The 19,520-nt window shown below is 33.8% G+C and overlaps 2 protein-coding genes across 3 annotated transcripts; one reads left to right on the top strand and one right to left on the bottom strand.

The window, feature by feature from the left end:
• The first annotated feature begins 3,269 nt into the window (after positions 1 to 3,269).
• Positions 3,270 to 11,360, top strand: LOC110664246 (ISWI chromatin-remodeling complex ATPase CHR11). Of its 2 annotated transcripts, XR_002496646.2 has the most exons (26): positions 3,270 to 3,561; positions 4,057 to 4,179; positions 4,274 to 4,380; positions 4,898 to 5,010; positions 5,316 to 5,413; positions 5,613 to 5,792; positions 5,926 to 6,147; positions 6,467 to 6,601; positions 6,686 to 6,968; positions 7,059 to 7,132; positions 7,322 to 7,542; positions 7,644 to 7,731; positions 7,812 to 7,905; positions 7,990 to 8,178; positions 8,282 to 8,313; positions 8,496 to 8,572; positions 8,682 to 8,771; positions 8,857 to 8,926; positions 9,039 to 9,093; positions 9,171 to 9,229; positions 9,308 to 9,473; positions 9,939 to 10,117; positions 10,301 to 10,516; positions 10,749 to 10,846; positions 10,956 to 11,021; positions 11,103 to 11,360. XR_002496646.2 is itself a non-coding variant. In XM_021823857.2 (25 exons), exons 1-24 carry the CDS (start codon positions 3,349 to 3,351, stop codon positions 10,821 to 10,823), a joined length of 3,159 nt encoding a protein of 1,052 aa, XP_021679549.2. In that variant the 5' UTR covers positions 3,270 to 3,348; the 3' UTR covers positions 10,824 to 10,846; positions 10,956 to 11,360. The 2 variants fall into 2 exon arrangements, 1 of the variants encoding a protein (XP_021679549.2); XM_021823857.2 differs by having other exon boundaries at positions 10,956 to 11,360.
• Positions 11,361 to 12,472: 1,112 nt separating this feature from the next.
• On the bottom strand, positions 12,473 to 19,135 carry LOC110664245 (serine/threonine-protein kinase PBL27). The gene is made up of 5 exons (XM_021823856.2): positions 18,621 to 19,135; positions 17,522 to 17,721; positions 17,099 to 17,288; positions 13,849 to 14,240; positions 12,473 to 13,665 (listed from the first exon to the last, which is right to left on the bottom strand). Exons 1-5 carry the CDS (start codon positions 18,760 to 18,762, stop codon positions 13,039 to 13,041), a joined length of 1,551 nt encoding a protein of 516 aa, XP_021679548.2. The 5' UTR covers positions 18,763 to 19,135; the 3' UTR covers positions 12,473 to 13,038.
• Between the last annotated feature and the right edge of the window lie 385 nt (positions 19,136 to 19,520).

Raw genomic sequence — 19,520 nt, 5'->3', positions numbered from 1 at the left:
GGTGAGATGTATTACCTAAGACTCTTATTGAGCTATATAAAATGCTCGAAATTATTTGACGACCTATTAATAATAGAAAGTGTCTAATGCTCAATATTAAAAAAAAAAAAGAAATATAATTTTTGCAAAAATAACGATATGATAACATGTTTAGAAATAAGTATTTTTGTCTAAGATATTACTATTACACAAAAAAATTGAAGATACACATTTTATTTCAGAAAAAAAGTAATTACAAGTTCTTTTATACTTTACAATGACAATAAATAAAGTTTAAAGACAAACAATACCAAATATCAATGTATGTATGTCATAGGATGTTTTTTTTCATTGATAATTGTATATAAGAATATCGATGTCAACTACAAAAGTCTTTATTAAACAAGATAATAAAAAAAAGAGCATATACAAAGAACGCCATTTACAAAAATTTATATTTAAATATATTCAAAATATTTGGCACTTATATTAAAATAATAATAATTAGTATAATAATTTTAATATTGTAATCAACCTGTATTCTTAAGTCAATTGATTTACTATAACAATATCGTAAAAAAAAATTAGAAAATATTATAAAGTTAAATGTGACATTATATTATTTTATCTTATTATTTATATTATATTAATTATCCTCTCTAATTTTTTATAATGTAAAAAGTTTATAAAATTGTATAATATATAAAAAAATTAATAAAAATGATATATATAAAAATTTTAAAATAAATATGTTTAACAAGTATAAATAAGGTATAATGTATAGCGCATGTTAAATAAAAAAGTTAGTAAAATTAAATGTCGTTATCTTTATCATTTTTGGAAAAATAATAAATTTCACAACATAATTTAACGTTTTACGATTTTTTATATTTTAAAGGTATAAAATATTAATAAGCTCACTCATGAATATTATATTTAATAAATTTTAATTTTGTGAAAAATATAATTTAAAAAATATTTAATTATTTTAAAATTTTTACAATTAAAATATATTAAATATAATTTTAATATTTTTAATAAATATAAATAATTCATAACATCCATTAAAGTCCAACACTATTTGTGTTAGTAGTTGTTTTATATAGCATAAATAACTTCAATACTTGATTTTATTATATATAAGAAATATATTTAATCTTGCCGGTAAGTTATAAAAAAATATTTTTTGAGAATATTATAAATTAATTAAAAATTAAATTAATATTAAATAGTTTAAAAAATATATATTTTTATAATATTTTTAATTAAAACCGCCGAAGCCCTTGACTAACCGATTTCCGTGTAGCAGAAAATCACAATTCCTTTGTAATAAAAAGCGGGAAAATGGAGTTCACTCTGGGCCCCACCAGACTGAACTCAAAAGCCACAAAGCCCAACTTTCTCTATAGTACTAAACATCCCCTCCGCTTTTTCATTTCATCTTTATTCGAAAGTCGTTTCCAAATTCCAATTTGAACTCGCTCTGCTTCTCTCTATAGGGAAAACGAAACACTAGATCTGAGGGAAAGGCAAGTAACCATGGCGAGACTTGGGGTTAAACTAAAATATTTATATTTATATATAAATAACTATTTAAAAATTAGGGGTGTTACAGATATGCTTATTCAGCATTTCACATTTAATATTTATTATTTTAATTAAAATTTAAGATATTGTAAAAAATATAATAATTTAAGATATTGAATAAATTTTATTTTTTTCATTAAGTTAATAAAATTTTCTATAACCGACTATCTTTCAAAAAAAAAAAAAATTTACAAGAACCTAATGAGATAAATTATAAAATTTTGTTAAATTATATTGTATAAAAAATCCTAAAATAATATGAATTGAACAAGTATGATTGCTGATGGTTTTACTAAAAGGTAAGGCAAATAATACATTTTATAAATGCAATGAATCTAATAGAGGGTGAGATGTATTACCTAAGACTATTATTGAGCTATATAAAATGCTTAAAATTATTTAATGACTTATTAATAATAGAAGGCGTCTAATCCTCAATATTAAAAAAAAAGAAATATAATTTTTACAAAAATAATGATATGATAACATGTTTAGAAATAAGTATTTTTATCTACGATATTACTATTACACACAAAAATTGAAGATACTCATTCTATTTCAGAAAAAAGTAATTACAAGTTCTTTTTATACTTTACAATGACAATAAATAAAGTTTAAAGATAAATAATATCAAAAATCAATATATGTATGTCATACGATATTTTTTTCCATTGATAGTTGTATGTTAGAGTATCGATGTCAGCTAGAAAAGTCTTTATTAAGTCAAATAAGATAATAAAAAAAAAGAGCATATACAAAGAATGCCATTTACAAAAATTTATATTCAAAATATTTAACACTTATATTAAAATAATAATAATTAGTATAATAATTTTAATATTGTAGTCAACCTATATTCTGAAGTCAATTGATTTATTATAACAATATCGTAAAAAAAATTAGAAAATATTATAAAGTTAAATGTGACATTATATTATTTATCTTATTATTTATATTATATTAATTATCCTCTCTAATTTTTGATAATGTAAAAAGTTTATAATATTATATAATATATAAAAAATTAATAAAAATTATATATATAAAAATTTTAAAATAAATATGTTTAACAAGTATAAATAATGTATAATGTATAGCGCATGTTAAATAAAAAAGTTAATAAAATTAAATGTCGTTATCTCTATCTTTATTGGAAAAATAATAAATTTCACAATATAATTTAATATTTTATTATTTTTATACTTTAAAGATATAAAATATTAATAAGCTCACTCATGAATATTATATTTAATAAATTTTAATTTTGTGAAAAATATAATTTAAAAACCATTTTAATTATTTTAAAATTTTTACAATTAAAATATATTAAATATAATTTTAATATTTTTAATAAATATAAATAATTCATAACATCAATTAAAATTCAATACTATTTGTGTTAGTAGTTATTTTATATAGCGTGCATAACTTCAATATTTAATTTTATTATATATATGAAATATATTTAATATTATCGTTAAGTTATAAATTTTTTTTTTATGAATTTTATAAATTAATTAAAAATTAAATCAATATTAAAATAATTTAAAAAAATATATTTTTTTGTAATAGTTTTAATTAAACCCGCCAAAGTCTTTAATTAATGGATTTCTGTGTAGCAAAAAATCACAATTTCTTTACAATAAAAAGCGAAAAAATGGAGTTCACTCCGGGCCGACCAGACTCCACTCAAAAACTACAAAGCCCAATTTGAACTAGCTCTGCCTCTCTCCTATCTATAGGGAAAACGAAACCCTCGATCTGAGGGAAAGGCAATCAACCATGGCCAGACTCTCGAATCAACAGGAATCCTCGGACGACGCTTTATCCAGTGGCTCCAATTCGTCCGACGAGGAGCAAATCAACGAGCAGATCAACGAGGCGGAGGACGAGGAGGAACTTGAAGCCGTGGCTCGCACTGCTGATTCCGATGATGATGAAGCCGCCGATGGTACTGGAGACGATGTCAACGGTGATACTGACGATGTGGAGGAGGTATTGTTTAGATTATGATGGCTATTAGTAGTTCTCTTTGTTTCCTGTGATATTGTTTTATGGAAATGTTCTGGTTTTGGTCTGTGAAGAAGGCTTGATGGTGTAGGGATGGGCTCTGTTTTTATTTGTTAATTCATTTTTAGAGGATGGGAGTTGCGCTTAAAGGAAGCAGAAATAGTTGAATCAGTCTTGAAAAATGTGGAGGTGTTTTGAGTGTTAGGCTTATTTTTCTCTTCTGCTGCCACCCCCACCAAAAGAAGAAGGAGGAAATTAAATATATGACGCAATGAAGATGCACAGACGTGTTTCATGCCACCCAAAAAATTGAGAAATAGTAGATTGCTGGAGAAATTAAACTAGAGGGAATAACATTGTAGAACTTTAATGTTTCAATGCTTCATGTTCTTCTTCACACATCTAAGTTCGTTTTATAATTTCAAGAGGCGTTGCTGTCTTTTTTCTGACGCAATGTTCCCTGCATTATTTGACCTGCAGGTAGGAAACAACAATGAAATGAGCAAGCGTGAAAAGGAAAGACTCAAAGAAATGCAGAAATTGAAGAAGCAGAAGATTCAGGAGATATTGGATGCACAAAATGCGGCTATAGATGCAGATATGGTGTGATTATTATATGATTACTCAATATATACTTGTTGCTCGAAGTACATTGAAAAATTGTTGCAAAAGTTTGCTAATTTTTAGTCTAACGCAGAACAATAAAGGAAAGGGGCGCCTGAAGTATTTGCTTCAGCAAACTGAATTGTTTGCTCATTTTGCCAAACCTGATCAATCTGCATCCCAGAAGAAAGCTAAGGGAAGGTATTAACCTTTTGCTTGACAGCTGTGCTCTATTCAGTCTTGCTCTGATGAAATTATTTTTTGTTTGTGTCTAATTCAACACTTTTGACTCCAATACTTGCGTCTATTAAGTTTTGCTGAACTGCCTATAGCTTATTAAAAGCATTTCCCTGTCTGAGTATGAGCCATCTATATGATCATGTAGTACTCTATTGGCTGTTTTGGATCATTTCATGATCGACTCCATAGAGTTATGGCTGCGAAAAATAATCCTTTGAAAATCTACAAGGAGGTAGATATTTGACCATAGCTTAAGTGGCTCTTTGATGGATTGGATGCCTAGGTTCAAATTCTTGTTCTTGTTAGAAAAAGGTTTGGATGTCAGGAAAAGGGTTGTTTTCTTTATTTATATTGGGTGGCATGCCTCATACTTTGGATTGTTTATGTGTCCTTGTTAGAGAGGGTGCACAAACGCTTACGCCTAAATGCATTTAAATGCCCACCTATTCTGATGACTGCTTAATTAACTTATTTTTAGGGGTCGGCATGCATCCAAAATAACTGAAGAGGAAGAAGATGAAGAGTGCCTGAAAGAGGAAGAAGATGGTTTATCTGGGGCTGGAAACACTCGGCTGGTGGCACAACCCTCTTGTAAGTGCTCTATCTATCCTTTTTTTCTATTTATGCATACGCATTTACACCTTGATGGGATTTATTATTATTTTATCATGCCTTTTTCACAATTCACAGACAGTTTATGCATGATTCCTAGGTTCAAATAGTTGAATATTCTTTTGTTAACTGGATAATATGTTCTTCACATTATCAAACACTAAACTAATGCTAGCTGAATTGGTGTCCATCTAGTGAAGCAATTTACATTTAAACTGATGTTTCTGTTTTAAGTATATTTCATTTGGAAGCTAAAATTTTCTTTTGTTTACTACTTTGTGTAGGCATTCAGGGAAAGATGAGGGATTACCAACTTGCTGGGTTAAACTGGCTTATAAGACTCTATGAGAATGGTATAAATGGAATTCTTGCAGATGAAATGGTATGTATCAATGCCATGTTTTTGATATATGATATTGATTCTATAATAACCTGTGAGTTCACCCTTTTATCTTGATCTTTTGTTATGTTATGTTGTATTCTTTTGAACTGTGTTTGGTTGTGTTATAACTTCTCAGTGAGTTTCTGTATTTTATTATGCGTCAGTGTTATAGTGATAAATTCATGTTTTTGCAATCTAGGGTCTTGGTAAAACTTTACAAACCATCTCCTTGTTGGGTTACCTGCACGAATTTAGAGGAATAACTGGTCCCCATATGGTAGTTGCTCCAAAGTCTACACTTGGTAACTGGATGAATGAAATTCGTCGTTTTTGTCCAGTTTTGCGAGCTGTAAAGTTTCTTGGTAATCCTGATGAGAGGGTATGTTACCAAAACTATTCTTCCATGTATAATTCTTTGTTGCATTTTTTTCCCTCAAATTATATTTTGTTGGGTAATTCTTTACTGCTGTGGTTTTGCAGTTATAAACTTCTGTTGGATTCTTTTTTTGCAGAAACACATACGGGAAAATTTACTGGTTGCAGGCAAATTTGATGTGTGTGTTACAAGTTTTGAAATGGCTATCAAAGAGAAGTCAACCTTGCGTCGCTTTAGCTGGCGCTACATAATCATTGATGAAGCCCATCGAATTAAAAATGAAAATTCTCTTCTTTCAAAAACAATGAGACTTTATAACACCAATTACAGGCTCCTCATTACTGGTACTCCTCTTCAGGTATGCATTCAACTCTTTAATGGTATGGAAATTTGTTAAGTAGGGGTTTGATAAAACTTGTCAAATGCTGATTTGTTGTATGTTATGCTGAAATTTATTTGTGTTGGTGCCTAACTTTATTTAGTTACGTAAAAATTTAGGCAGAGTGGCATAAATTGGGCTGTTATTCATTGATCCGTCTATTTTAACATGTTATCTTCTGGTTATTATTATCTAGATTTGTTTATATATATATATATATATATATATATATATATATATATATATATATATATGTTGTTATAAATGTAACATTCTCTTTATATTTTCTGATGTGCAGAACAATCTCCATGAACTCTGGTCTCTTCTGAACTTTTTACTGCCAGAAATTTTTAGCTCAGCTGAAACCTTTGATGAATGGTTTCAAATTTCCGGTGAAAATGATCAGCAGGAGGTTGTTCAACAACTGCACAAGGTAGGCATGTTACCTTTGTACCATTGAATGCTGAGATTTCTTTTTGCATGGGGTTGTTGATTTTATGGAATCTTCATTTTTAAGGTTCTTCGGCCATTTCTTCTGCGAAGACTGAAATCAGATGTTGAGAAAGGGTTGCCACCAAAGAAGGAGACCATACTGAAAGTAGGCATGTCCCAGATGCAGAAGCAGTATTACAGGGCATTGCTGCAGAAAGACCTTGAAGTTGTTAATGCTGGTGGAGAACGTAAACGTCTTTTGAATATAGCAATGCAGCTGCGTAAATGCTGTAATCATCCATATCTTTTCCAGGGAGCTGAGCCTGGCCCTCCATATACAACAGGAGAGCATCTTATTACCAATGCTGGTATGCTTCAGAACAGAAGTTGAGTCTATTGCTGTTTATGTTTTATGTAATAATGGAAATCATTCTTTACATTGTTAATCAATTTTCCAGGTAAGATGGTTCTCTTGGATAAGTTGCTTCCTAAGCTAAAAGAGCGCGATTCCAGGGTTTTGATATTTTCACAGGTCAGTTTGTTATATATATTGAATGACCAGGGTCTCACAAATTGTTTACAAAGTGTCTTCCATATTTAGCAGTGATATTTTTTAGTTCATGCGTGTGCAGTATTTTCTGTGTTTATAGGTCATTATGCTTGATGTTATGGTTGGATAACTCTCTTTTATTCTGTGTGGCTGGTTTGGTTTAAAATGCAGATGACTAGATTGCTTGACATTCTTGAAGACTACTTGATGTTTCGTGGCTATCAATATTGTCGGATTGATGGCAATACTGGTGGAGAAGATCGTGATGCTTCCATTGATACCTTTAACAAGCCAGGGAGTGAGAAATTTGTCTTCTTGTTGTCAACTAGAGCTGGAGGACTTGGTATTAATCTTGCTACTGCAGATGTTGTCATACTTTATGATAGTGACTGGTGAGTGTCTTTCTATTTTTTTTTTCTCTTACTTTATTCTTCTACTTCTCTCTCTCTCTCCTTTTAAAGTTTTTCTTGACAAGACTAAGGATTTGTTGTAGGAATCCACAAGTTGATTTGCAAGCACAGGATCGTGCTCATAGGATTGGTCAAAAGAAAGAAGTTCAAGTGTTCCGATTTTGCACAGAGGTTTGCATTTATATAATTTCATATGTTATTGTGGAAGCTGAGTGATGCCAATTTTATTTCTCATTTTGATTATGGAACAGTATACCATTGAGGAAAAAGTTATCGAGAGGGCATATAAAAAGCTTGCACTTGATGCTTTAGTGATTCAACAAGGGAGATTAGCAGAGCAGAAAAGTAAGCAGCAGATGCACATTGAGCTTTAGAAATGTTTTGATGTTTTTCATAGCTAATGCTTTGGTGCCTTTTTGTTTCATGCAGCTGTTAATAAAGATGAGCTGCTTCAAATGGTGAGGTTTGGTGCTGAAATGGTTTTCAGCTCAAAGGATAGCACAATTACAGATGAAGACATAGACAGAATTATTGCTAAAGGAGAAGAGGCAACAGCAGAGCTTGATGCTAAGATGAAGAAGTTTACCGAAGATGCAATAAAATTCAAAATGGATGACAGTATGTTCATTATTGAGTTCTTTTAATGGTTTATTTTTAATGACTTAGTTGTTAATCACTATGCAGTTTCTCTATTTTAAGTGCCCCCCTTTTTTTTTGGCAGCTGCTGAATTATATGATTTTGATGATGATAAGGTAGATACGTCTATCCCTCTCATTTCCCCTCCCTTAGTGCTGACCATGGGCTGGTTCCAATCTTAGAGAGCCGATTCTGATTCAAGGACAGTTCTGGTTCCATTTCATTCTGGGTTGAGTCATCCTTCTTTTGTTTTGGTTCCATATCATGACCCTGATCATTTTATTTTGGTTTCATGAAGGATGAGAGTAAGTTTGACTTCAAGAAGATTGTCAGTGAAAACTGGATTGAACCGCCGAAGAGAGAGCGAAAGCGCAAGTAATGCTCTTTTCCTTCTTTTGTTTTTCTTGTCTTGTTACTAATTGTGCATACATTATTTCAGCATTATACACAACAATGATTATGTTTTAAATCCTTGTTTAAGCAGTTACTCGGAATCTGAATACTTTAAGCAAACATTGCGTCAAGGTGGTCCAGCAAAACCAAAGGAACCTCGAATTCCTCGTATGCCTCAATTGTAAGTGCTTCTGAATCTTCTTGTTTGCTTGCTTGAATGGGTTTGAACTTTGAATTCACACGACTACATTTTCTTCTATTTTCAGACATGATTTTCAGTTTTTCAACACACAAAGATTGAGTGAATTGTATGAAAAAGAAGTGCGCTTCCTCATGGTGGGTACCATCTTTGTTCTCTAACTTATAATTCTGGTTTCTTGGTTATCTTGTGCTGTTGAAATTCATTGTCTATGCTAATTGTTCATTCATTTCTTGTACACAATTTCAGCAAACACATCAAAAGAATCAGTTGAAAGACACAATTGATGTGGATGAACCTGAAGGTATGTTTTATGAGATGCCTAATTATGCTGTTCCTCGAATCATTTTACATACCGCTAACGGATTGTTGATTGTTTAGAGGGTGGAGAACCTTTGACTGCTGAAGAATTGGAAGAAAAGGAGCGACTATTGGAAGAGGTGGGAAGTGTGTTTGCTGGAGGTTTGATTTATGTTATATTACAGGCCTATCTACTGACAATTAGTGGATAATTTCAGGGTTTTTCTTCATGGAGTAGAAGAGACTTCAATACCTTTATTAGGGCTTGTGAGAAGTATGGTCGGAAAGACATAAAAAGTATTGCCTCTGAAATGGAAGGAAAAACAGAGGAGGAAGTTGAAATATACGCTAAAGTTTTTAAAGAGCGATATAAAGAGTTAAATGGTAAGTGTTGTCACTTTTTTAATATACTTTCACTTAAGTTGAGCAAACTCTTTTTGGATGAAGTTAGGATGTTTCTTTCCAGCTGGCTCTATTACATCAACCTTAGGTCATGTGGTATTTATTGTTAGATGCAAGGATCCCCACACAAACATGCTACATGCTAAGCAAATTGTTCAGACATGGTTCATTAGGTTTTATTGTACCACTTTGATTGTTTAAATTGTTGGTCGATAAAAACTGCCTAGGTGTTAATTCTGGTCCACTGCCATATGGTTGGTGCTTTTCATTTTCCATTATTTGTCATAGGGTATCCTACTCACCCTCGTTTTTCTCCTTGTAGTGTTAGAAGAACCATACTTGATATGTGGCAGTTTGCTTTCTATTGATAACATGAATTTATTGTTCACTGGGTCTTGGCAATGATTTAATCACCTTTTTTTTCTCTGAATTGTGGTATGTCCACAGATTATGATAGGATCATTAAAAATATTGAGAGGGGAGAGGCTAGAATTTCCCGTAAAGATGAGATCATGAAAGCAATTGGGAAGAAATTGGATCGATACAAGAATCCGTGGCTTGAATTGAAGATCCAGTATGGTCAGAACAAGGGGAAGCTGTACAATGAAGAATGTGATCGATTCATGGTGCAATTTCATTTATACATTCCTCTGATATAAACTCCTGCCCCTCCTCTTCCCCCTAACCCATCCTCTCCCTCCCCCGCCACACCACACCCACCCACCCAAAAAAAAAAAAAGAAAAAATCTCATTTTCTCTCTTTTAACGTAGTGATATTAAAAGTTAAAACCTTCTATTGCAACTGGCAGATTTGCATGGTTCACAAGCTTGGATATGGAAACTGGGATGAGTTAAAGGCAGCATTTCGCACGTCACCTTTGTTTCGTTTTGATTGGTTTGTGAAGTCTCGTACAACTCAAGAACTCGCAAGGAGATGTGATACTCTAATTCGGTTGGTGGAGAAGGAAAACCAAGAATATGATGAGAGAGAGAGACAAGCACGGAAAGAGAAGAAGCTTGCCAAGGTGCTTTTTATAATAATCTTCAGCAACTGACCAACTCTGCATGCACCGTACATGATTTTTTTTTTAATTTTTATTTTTATTTTATTTTGTGTGTGTGTGTGTGTGTGTGTGTGTGTGTGTGTGTGTGTGTGTGTGTGTATTCCATGGAGATCTGCATTTGGTCTTGTAGTCTGGCCATCTTCATCCATTCATACTTGTTATCATTTTTTTTATTATGATACTTGTATGCCAGAACATAACACCGTCAAAGCGTGCTACGGGAAGGCAAACTGAGAGTCCCAGCTTGCTAAAGAAACGTAAGAATTGACAACGGATGATTATGTCGGCTCAGTAAGTTTCTGGATGCAGTTATTTTCACAAGACATGACTTATTTATCATTGAGAGTGTTGCTTCGTCGAGAAAATGATTTACTGAACCTGGTTATATTCTTTTTTGCAGGGAAAGAGGAAGAAGTAATAGGAGATTAAACCCATCTTCCTGTATTTTGATTTTTAGGTGTAGAAGGTGATTAAAAATTTCAAGTATTTCAATGTATGGATCCCCATATTTTTACTCACTCGGGATCAGAACCTATCTTGCCAACAGGTGAGAGAATGCGATAAAGCAAGAGAAGATGAAGTAGGTGCATGGAATTTTAACCGGCATGTGCTATGTATTTTTTTTGTTTTTTCGGTTTTATTCAACTTGACTGAGATTTGAAATCTCACAGTTCTGATGACAATGTTAGTAATCATTTAGTTGAAAACTCATTGGTAACATGAGCAATGTATTTACTGGGCTCATTGTTGCGTTAAGAGTAATCTCTGGTTTATGTTTAATTTTCATCGCTGATGTGTTGGTTTATTGTGGTGGAATTTCTTTCTTAGATTCTTTAAAGCCTTATGCAAGATAAAAGTAGTCGCTGAAGTCCAGTAACTTTCCTCTGTGTTTCCCACAGATAACTAAGTAGAACATGTTAATTGTCTAATTATTCATGGCAAAAAAAAAAAAAAAGGGTGCTTGAAAAGTCGCGTGCTCCCATGACTGCAGCGTTAATAAGCAATACAAGGAGGAAAAAGCTGCATTGATCCTCTACTGATATTTTGCCGATGGCAATTAGCTATTCAACCAAATAATAAATGAGGATATTATGTTTATAGTGTAATTCATCATGATTAATGTGTATTATGCATTTTGATATTGATAAGTCTTTTCCATCGGACTCTAGATCAAATGAGTGTACATAATTGGGTATTGATGAGTCTTTTCAATCAGGATATTGATAAATCTTTTCTATCGGATTAGACGATTTATAATGTAATCAAGAAAAGGATTCATGGGACAGAATGTACTTCGAAGAGTTCAACAAAATGACAATTGGAGCTCCTTGCAGAACTCCTCAGCCCCAAGTATTCATAGGCATCCACGTTTATGCATAATAGAGTCGTCCAAAAACTAAGCTCGTAGTAACTATCCATTACACTGGAGGATAAAAAGAAAAAGAAAAATAACTTGACACAATTCCACAAATAACAAACGTAAAAGACTAAAAAAAAGAAAAAACCACCAATTAGAACATCATTCCCTACTGCTGCCCCCAAGTGGAATAATCTTTTGCTCATTGGCTTACGTCTTCTTAAACATTGTCTGTTTTGATTATGTAATCATGTGACAACTTCCATTCATGGAGATTCTTGTTAAAAAAAGTCCATGATTCACCGAATTTAATATTTTACATTAACATGCGATAGTTTTTGAATTTAATATTGTTTTCTCAATTTAAAACAAGAAATTTTAGAGCCTCTTTTTGTATTGTAATCTGTTCCATGTGAAGTGATAACAATCAAACCTGACAGGAATAATAGGCTTGGAGCGTAAATTCAGAATCTTCAACCTGTGACTCAGAGGGATAATTCAATAGAAGGGGCATAGGTAGACGGAAGAGTAAATACAATGAAGAGATATGGAGAAGAATATCCTGAAAACTTCCTGTATAAGCCGAAACATCATCGTCTCTGGAAAATCCATACACAAGACCGTACTTACGAGTACAAGATGGACACCAACGACACACCCACACCAAATCCACCAAGTCTCCCCACATTTTAGGACAAATACACGGGGCAAAAATTAGCTATCTTCCATCTGTGACAACAACTTCAAAAAGAAAAGAGAAAAAAAAGAAAAAACCCTAAATACATAGATTAACATGTTGCATACATCAATTCTGCAGTGAGGTTTCCTTTAAATGCCTGAAACCAAATGTTTACCCTCTTGCCCTGAACACCCTTCTTTTGAACTCTCTTTTCTCCTTCCTTCAACCGTATAATTGAAGCACTCAATTTCATACTCAGACTGCAAGAATGAAACAGGACAAAACAACAGCAGTCTAAGTTGGATACAAGTAGTGTTATTCCCTGAGTGGAAATAGAAACCAAGACGGTTATGGATGCTGTATCTGCAGCTTTTCTTTCCTTGGAAGCATACAACATATATTGCCCAAACCAAAGAAAGTAACATGAATTGGCCTTCTACTACAATCTTACTCATTTGTACCATTAAAGCTACCCATTGCATTTGCCCGCTTTTTCTCCCTCCAATTTTGACCCCAAACTTTTGCATCTGCAACTGCACGCTCTCTATCTAAATCACGATTCCTTGAAGTTTCCCTTGCTCTACAGTTATTTACTGGATTATCTCTTTGAGAGTCCTGTTGCTCAGAGTCATCCAAACCCCATTTTCGACTAGACCCACCACTGGCATCACTCCTTCGTAACTCTGCGCCATTGCTTAATTCCCAGACAGTATCACGCCTTCTATAATCAGGTGAATTTTTGTGAGTAGAAGGAGAACCATGCTGTCCATCATGTCCATGTTCATCTGGGCTATGCAGCCCACCTGCCATCCCCCTTCGATCGTCCCTGTTCCTAGGAGTAGATGGCCCAATTCTGTTACTTTGATTGGCAGCATTAGGGTCATATGTTTGGGAAGCTAAGTAAGTGAGTGCAGTCACCACATCGCCTATTAGAGGTCTCGTGGCTGCTTGTTCTTGCAAGCACATGGCTGCAACTGCAAGAGCTTGATACAATCCTCGCATTGGATAACGCCCTTGAAGCAATGGATCAGCCATTTTGGGGAACTTCCTACGATCCTTGAAAAGCGGCCGCGCCTAAAAGATCCCATGTCCAACAGTAACGAGGGGAAAAAAAAAAGAAATCTTGTTTCATGTTAGTTCAACATTTAAAAAGAAAAGGAAAGGAGAAAAAAAGGGAAAATGCCATAATGCAGTAATAGTTTAATAGAATTATCAGAAGTGTTTCCTAATGAAGATGAAAGGGCAAATAAGACTCACCCATGCAACAAGATTATTCTCTCCAGGAGCCCGGGTATTATCGATGGCCTTGCGCCCAGTGATGAGTTCAAGAAAGACAACTCCAAAGCTATAGACATCGGATTTTAAAGTAAGTTGACCAGTCATAGCATATTCAGGGGCACAATAACCATATGTTCCCATCACACGTGTAGAGACATGAGTCTTATCACCGACAGGACCCAACTTTGCAAGTCCAAAATCTGACAACTTGGGATGATAGCCCTCATCAAGAAGGATATTGGACGACTTCAAATCTCGGTAAATGACAGGTGGACTTGCTTTGTCATGCAAGTACTCCAACCCCTTAGCTGCACCAGCTGCAATCTTCATCCTTGTGTTCCAGTCCAGAGGCTCCTTGTCTGGTGGAAGATCTGAAAACAAGTTTAAAATACAGTAACAGTAATGAGCAACCACAGTTATCCAATTTACACTTCATACTTGTGTACAGTTGCAAGTATACAAGAACAGATTTAATAATAATCATAATTGGTTTTAAGATATTTTGGCACTAATGATCTTTTCTCACATGCAGTACAGTTTAAACTTCGACAGATAACGATTTTCATGTCAATAACTCATCATATGATCCAGATTCCCAGCTATTCAAAGAAATACCAATCATGGGACTCAGCGTCCCTGTGAATGACACTAGTAATCTGAAAATCAAGAAACAGAAAAGAGAAGACAAATTTTCATAATGGAAACACATCATTGAGAGATAGGAGGAGGAGGAGGAGGAGGATGAGGAAAGGCTGCACATGGGGTGGAGGAGAGATTGAGAGTCTTCACAATAAGCTTGAGGTAAAGACAGCCCCAGTAACTGTTTGGACATAAAAAAGAACTCAGGGATGGATTCAAAACATTCAATTGTCCCAATTATAGATTCAACAAACAACAGAGTGAAATGACATTTTCATCAAAGAATTGGGTAGACGCACATGTAAACATGAAAAGATATGTTTAATTAATAAAAAGATGAAATACAATATTAGAATTATGCATTTGATGCAAACAATCTATGTGTATTTATTGGATTCTCCACTTCAGATCTCATATTTTCTCTTTGGACGGGATGATATTTACAAGGCCCATCATGTTCTGCACAGTTCTATTTACCATCAAATTGATCAAGCGGAGATCGCCAACAAGCAACCACTGAAAGGTGGGTTTTTTTCGTCCTAGCTTGCCTGACAGGCATAAACATGTTGTTGGCTTATTGTTACTTATTTTAGTAGGATGATCAACTAACAACCTAAAATTTAACAGATTTATGTCAAACCTACCAAGCCTCATCCAAGTTCTCGCATTAAGCAGCAAAGAGCCTTCTTTTGCAATTAAGCACCATCAAGGAGCTGTTTCCTTCGATCCATAAAAATATTAATTTTCTAATTATTCTTATGAAGTTTTTACAAGAGTTTTCCATAGTCTTACACATACACAGGTCTGATGTTTAGCCTGTGCTGGACAATGGTACAATACCATAGTCCATGTGGTTTAGCAATAAATTTGTACAGGTGTTGTGTGTAAATATCACTCTCCTGGTTGACCACCTTAACAATAGCAATCACTTTGATATGCTATCAACCATTTGATAATGTTCCATGTCTTCATTCCAGGGGCAAACTCTTGGAGAAACATGATCCAACAAAATGCAGTTATCATCTGTGCTTCACTTACACCAGTAAATGCACTCACACAAGCTGAGGCAAAGTGCCTAGCATCAATTGAAAAGTTGGTACATATAACTACCAGCAGCATGTCAGATTAAACTACAACCACTGATAGAACTGCAATGGTAGCATTATAAGCACAGTGCCAAGTCAATAATTCTATAAGACCAACTTCTATCATTGTTGAAGCTGTCACATCAAAGTTAGCAACATCTGCAGTTACTGCCACAGAATTAGGACACTCCCCCTTCCCATTCTCTTTTCAATTCTCGCTCTATTGCATGCTATTTGCACCACTCCACCTGATTCAAATCAGTCCAGTCCAACTTCTGCAAATGACAGACATCATTAATAGATTAGTCCAAGCTTATCCCAAATGCTTCTGTTCCTCACTAGATAATTCCAATGACAGATAGCTATATCCCCATACAGCCATACCAATTGAGCTTTTCACTTATCATGGAACCCATGCCAGTTGACATGCAGTTCCACAAAACACTATAGTTGATACTTGCTTCTTGAGATTTTCTCCTAAACATTCGCATATGTTTGGAGAAACAACTGAATTCAACTTCTGAATCTTTCCCTATGGTTTTATCCAAGTCTTAAAAGAATGCATCAAAAGGAAAAAGAAAACCACAGCTTGATACTTTGTGTGTATATTTTCCAACTGCAAATTGATCAATGGCTTTGTGCAATTAGATGGTATTCAACTGCAATATGCCATGTCAAATTACAAAGCAAAAGTCGGGAGTTATTGCTCACAGTTTTACTTATTATACTTGCATTATACTTGCATTGATTCTGTCAGTGTACCTAGGAATATCTTGAAGCAGTTTGTGTAATAAGGGCACAAGTGGTTACAGCAAAAGCCAAGTGTTATAACCTCCATAAGGTAAAATGTTTATTAATCATCTTGCTTACAAGAAGCCAGAGAACACAAGTGACACAATATCTAAGTTATGGACACTATCCAACACTATTATCACTTGTTAAAATTCTACTGCATGAATCATAAATGCCTATAACACAGTAGAGAACTTTAAAGATATTCATTTCTCCAGCCATTTATTCAACATTGCATAAGTAATACTGAAACAATTAAAAAGTTCAGCTGCATTTCATATAGTGTCACTTTCAGAGCCATAACATTCTTTATATCTCCAAGTAATTCTAGATATACCAGAATTAGAAGCAACCATACAGAGCACATAATAACTACATGCATAATCAAGTTTAAGAGAAGACATAACAGAGCAAAGATGACTTCTCTAAACAGTATGTAATCAATCTCAAATAAGTAAGTGATTGTTCTATGTTCTCAAGAATGAATGATACTGCTATAATATTAAAGTTTACAGACCCTAGCAAATTAGAAGATCTGTACAGGAAAAATTTGTAAGGTTTAACACAAGTAAAAAAAAAAAAAAAAAAACTAATTCAGACTTGAAATGTCAATATTGTGAGATATATTATAACTTATGAGAACATAATTGCACTAGGAGCGGCAAGGTTCCATCAATGTCATATATTAAAGGAAAGAACGTGGGTAATCTAACCATGTAAGTGATCCTCTAATGATCCCAGTGGCATAAACTCATAAACGAGGAGGCGCTGATCCCCATCAGCACAATAACCAATCAAATTAACGAGGTTGGTATGGTGCAAGAGGCTAAGCATGAGAACCTCAACAAGAAATTCCCTGTTTCCTTGAAGTCCATTCCGATCGAGCTGTTTTACAGCAACCACCTGCAAAAACAATTTCCATTCAGTCAATATCATCAAATAAGAGATGAAATTTAGCTTCTTCATAATTATTATTCCTAAAAGGTGCTTATACAGGCAAAATTTACACATGCAAAAGGTTGATACCAAAGAATTGAAACTCTAATAGAAAATAAAGGCAACTATTGTATAGAAAAAGTGTTATGGCACTATTCATTGCAAAATAATGACATTGACTTCAAGTATTCTCAAATTACCTGTCCAGTGCTCTCCAAATACCCTTTGTAAACACGCCCAAATCCCCCTTCACCCAACAGACACTCTGGTCTGAAGTTCTTCGTCACAGCAGCAAGCTCTTTGAATGTAAATGTTTGTGCTGCAATATTGGCAGTTGGTCCATCTTTAGGAATTGCTGGCTCCTTCTTAGGATCAGAACCATTTTGGGATTTTGATTTGTCTGCATGAATAATTGCATTAGGCAAATGCAGAAGTGCAAAAAGAAAAAGGTAGGTATGTATACAAGCAAATCATTATGAAACATAATTGAATAGCCTAAAGACTAAAAAAGGTATATAAGCAACAAAACAAGAGATCTTTATGTCTCTTTGACGTAAGTTTTGTATAAACAACAAAACAAGAGATCTTTATATCTCTTCCGTGTAAGTTTACTGATGACCACTTCAGAGTAAATGGCCTATTCCAGAGAATGCTTACACATGGCGAGATAATGTTCATCAGGATTTCTTATTATGATTGAACAATCTAAACAATCTAAAGCTTCCTTTTTTTGTCCAAATAAATTGGTTGTGATGGTATGGCTTTAAATAAAATGCAAATTTTTAAACCTAACAGATTCCAGTTTTACACTATGCAAACTAGCACGCACATCTAGACAATTTTGGCTTAACCTATCAATGTGTTATGCACTTGCAGGGGCATTAACAATTTTCCAAGTAGCATCCAGTTCTGTCATAACTCGACAATTATGATAGAAAAGAAAAATATAATTACAAGAAACTCAAGAAACAGAAGCTCCTAAAACTAAGAGCAGATCCCTAAAATAATACTTGGCACCACTCGCTTAGCATAAAAATCAAATAACACAAACAAGACGCAATTCCACAAGCAATAAATCCATCAAAAAACTGTAGGACTATAACTAAAAAATAAAGAATCAATTCAGCAAAATACTAACAGATCAAAGTAGCAAAAAAATTTACCAGAGACGCAATTACCAAAACACTCGAAACAAAACCCAAAAAAGCATAATTCAAACAATTACAGCAACCAAATTTAATCCTAAAAAGAACCCAGAAATTATTCATAAAAAATTATTCTAAAAAAGAGAGCTTTTACCTGAGCTAACTCTACTAACATGGTGAGACTGAGCAACTGAGCCTTCTTTGACCGAATCCTTCTTAGCCACTTCTTTGACGGCAGCACCACCACCACTGCCCTCCTTGTTTGATGATCCAAAACAAGGAAAACACCCACCCATATCAAATCCAAACAAATCAAACCCGACCCACAAACCTCAGACTAGATAAAAACACCCCCCCCCAAAAAAATTCCTCGCCAAAGTTAGGCCCTTTAGCAATTAATTCATCAAAAACTGATATAATTCACTACGAAGCCACTCACTTTACTTTGGCTAATTTGGTTTCTCTCTCCAGGATCTTCAGTGGCCATTGAAGGGAAAGATCCAGAGAGTAAAGGTTAGATCAACAAATCGAAGAAACTGATGTGTAGACCAGCAAGAAAGAAGAGAAGGTAAAGAAAAAGAAAAAAGCTTGAAAAAAAAAAGGAAAAATCAATGAAAAAACATGTAATTAAAAATAAAGATAGTTTATTTTTTCATTTAAAAAAAATTAAAAATCTAATTAACCCGTAATTATGGGGGATTTGCCATAACATACACGTAAACAAAATAAATAAAAATAGAAATCTACTGGAATAATACAAAGATGCCAAAGTGATTATAATTACAAACAAGTACACACCACTTTTGAAAATCTTTTTTTTTTTTCCTTTTGACCCCGTGAAAAGTGGCAAATTACAGTTTGTGGTAATAATCATCATCAAGGTGGAGTGGGTCCCATAACAAGGATGAGCTTCCACACTTATGATAGACATTCTTAACACTTTGTGGCTTGTGTTGTAGCAACAAGTCTCTTCTTTGGTTTGGAGGGAGGGAAGGTGCTGTTTCTCTGCTGTGGATACTATTTTATCTTCTGTGAGATTTGGGTTTCGTACTGT

This window comes from Hevea brasiliensis, chromosome 4 (assembly GCF_030052815.1).
Source record: "Hevea brasiliensis isolate MT/VB/25A 57/8 chromosome 4, ASM3005281v1, whole genome shotgun sequence".
Lineage (NCBI taxonomy): Eukaryota > Viridiplantae > Streptophyta > Magnoliopsida > Malpighiales > Euphorbiaceae > Hevea > Hevea brasiliensis.
The sequence above is the reverse complement of the archived record's forward strand: the minus strand, read 5'-3'. Positions and strand labels throughout refer to the sequence as shown.

What these genes read in the sequence shown, in the direction of transcription:
- LOC110664246 (XM_021823857.2), top strand. Translation starts at nt 3,349, where the DNA reads ATGGCCAGACTCTCGAATCAACAGGAATCCTCGGACGACGCTTTATCC. An exon ending in AGGAGCGACTATTGGAAGAG is followed by an intron (nt 9,230 to 9,307) that starts GTGGGAAGTGTG and finishes GGATAATTTCAG; the next exon opens with GGTTTTTCTTCATGGAGTAG. An exon ending in AAGAGAAGAAGCTTGCCAAG is followed by an intron (nt 10,517 to 10,748) that starts GTGCTTTTTATA and finishes CTTGTATGCCAG; the next exon opens with AACATAACACCGTCAAAGCG.
- LOC110664245 (XM_021823856.2), bottom strand. Translation starts at nt 18,762, where the DNA reads ATGGGTGGGTGTTTTCCTTGTTTTGGATCATCAAACAAGGAGGGCAGT. An exon ending in TGTTAGTAGAGTTAGCTCAG is followed by an intron (nt 17,722 to 18,620) that starts GTAAAAGCTCTC and finishes TTATTCATGCAG; the next exon opens with ACAAATCAAAATCCCAAAAT. An exon ending in ATTTGGAGAGCACTGGACAG is followed by an intron (nt 17,289 to 17,521) that starts GTAATTTGAGAA and finishes TTGTTTTTGCAG; the next exon opens with GTGGTTGCTGTAAAACAGCT.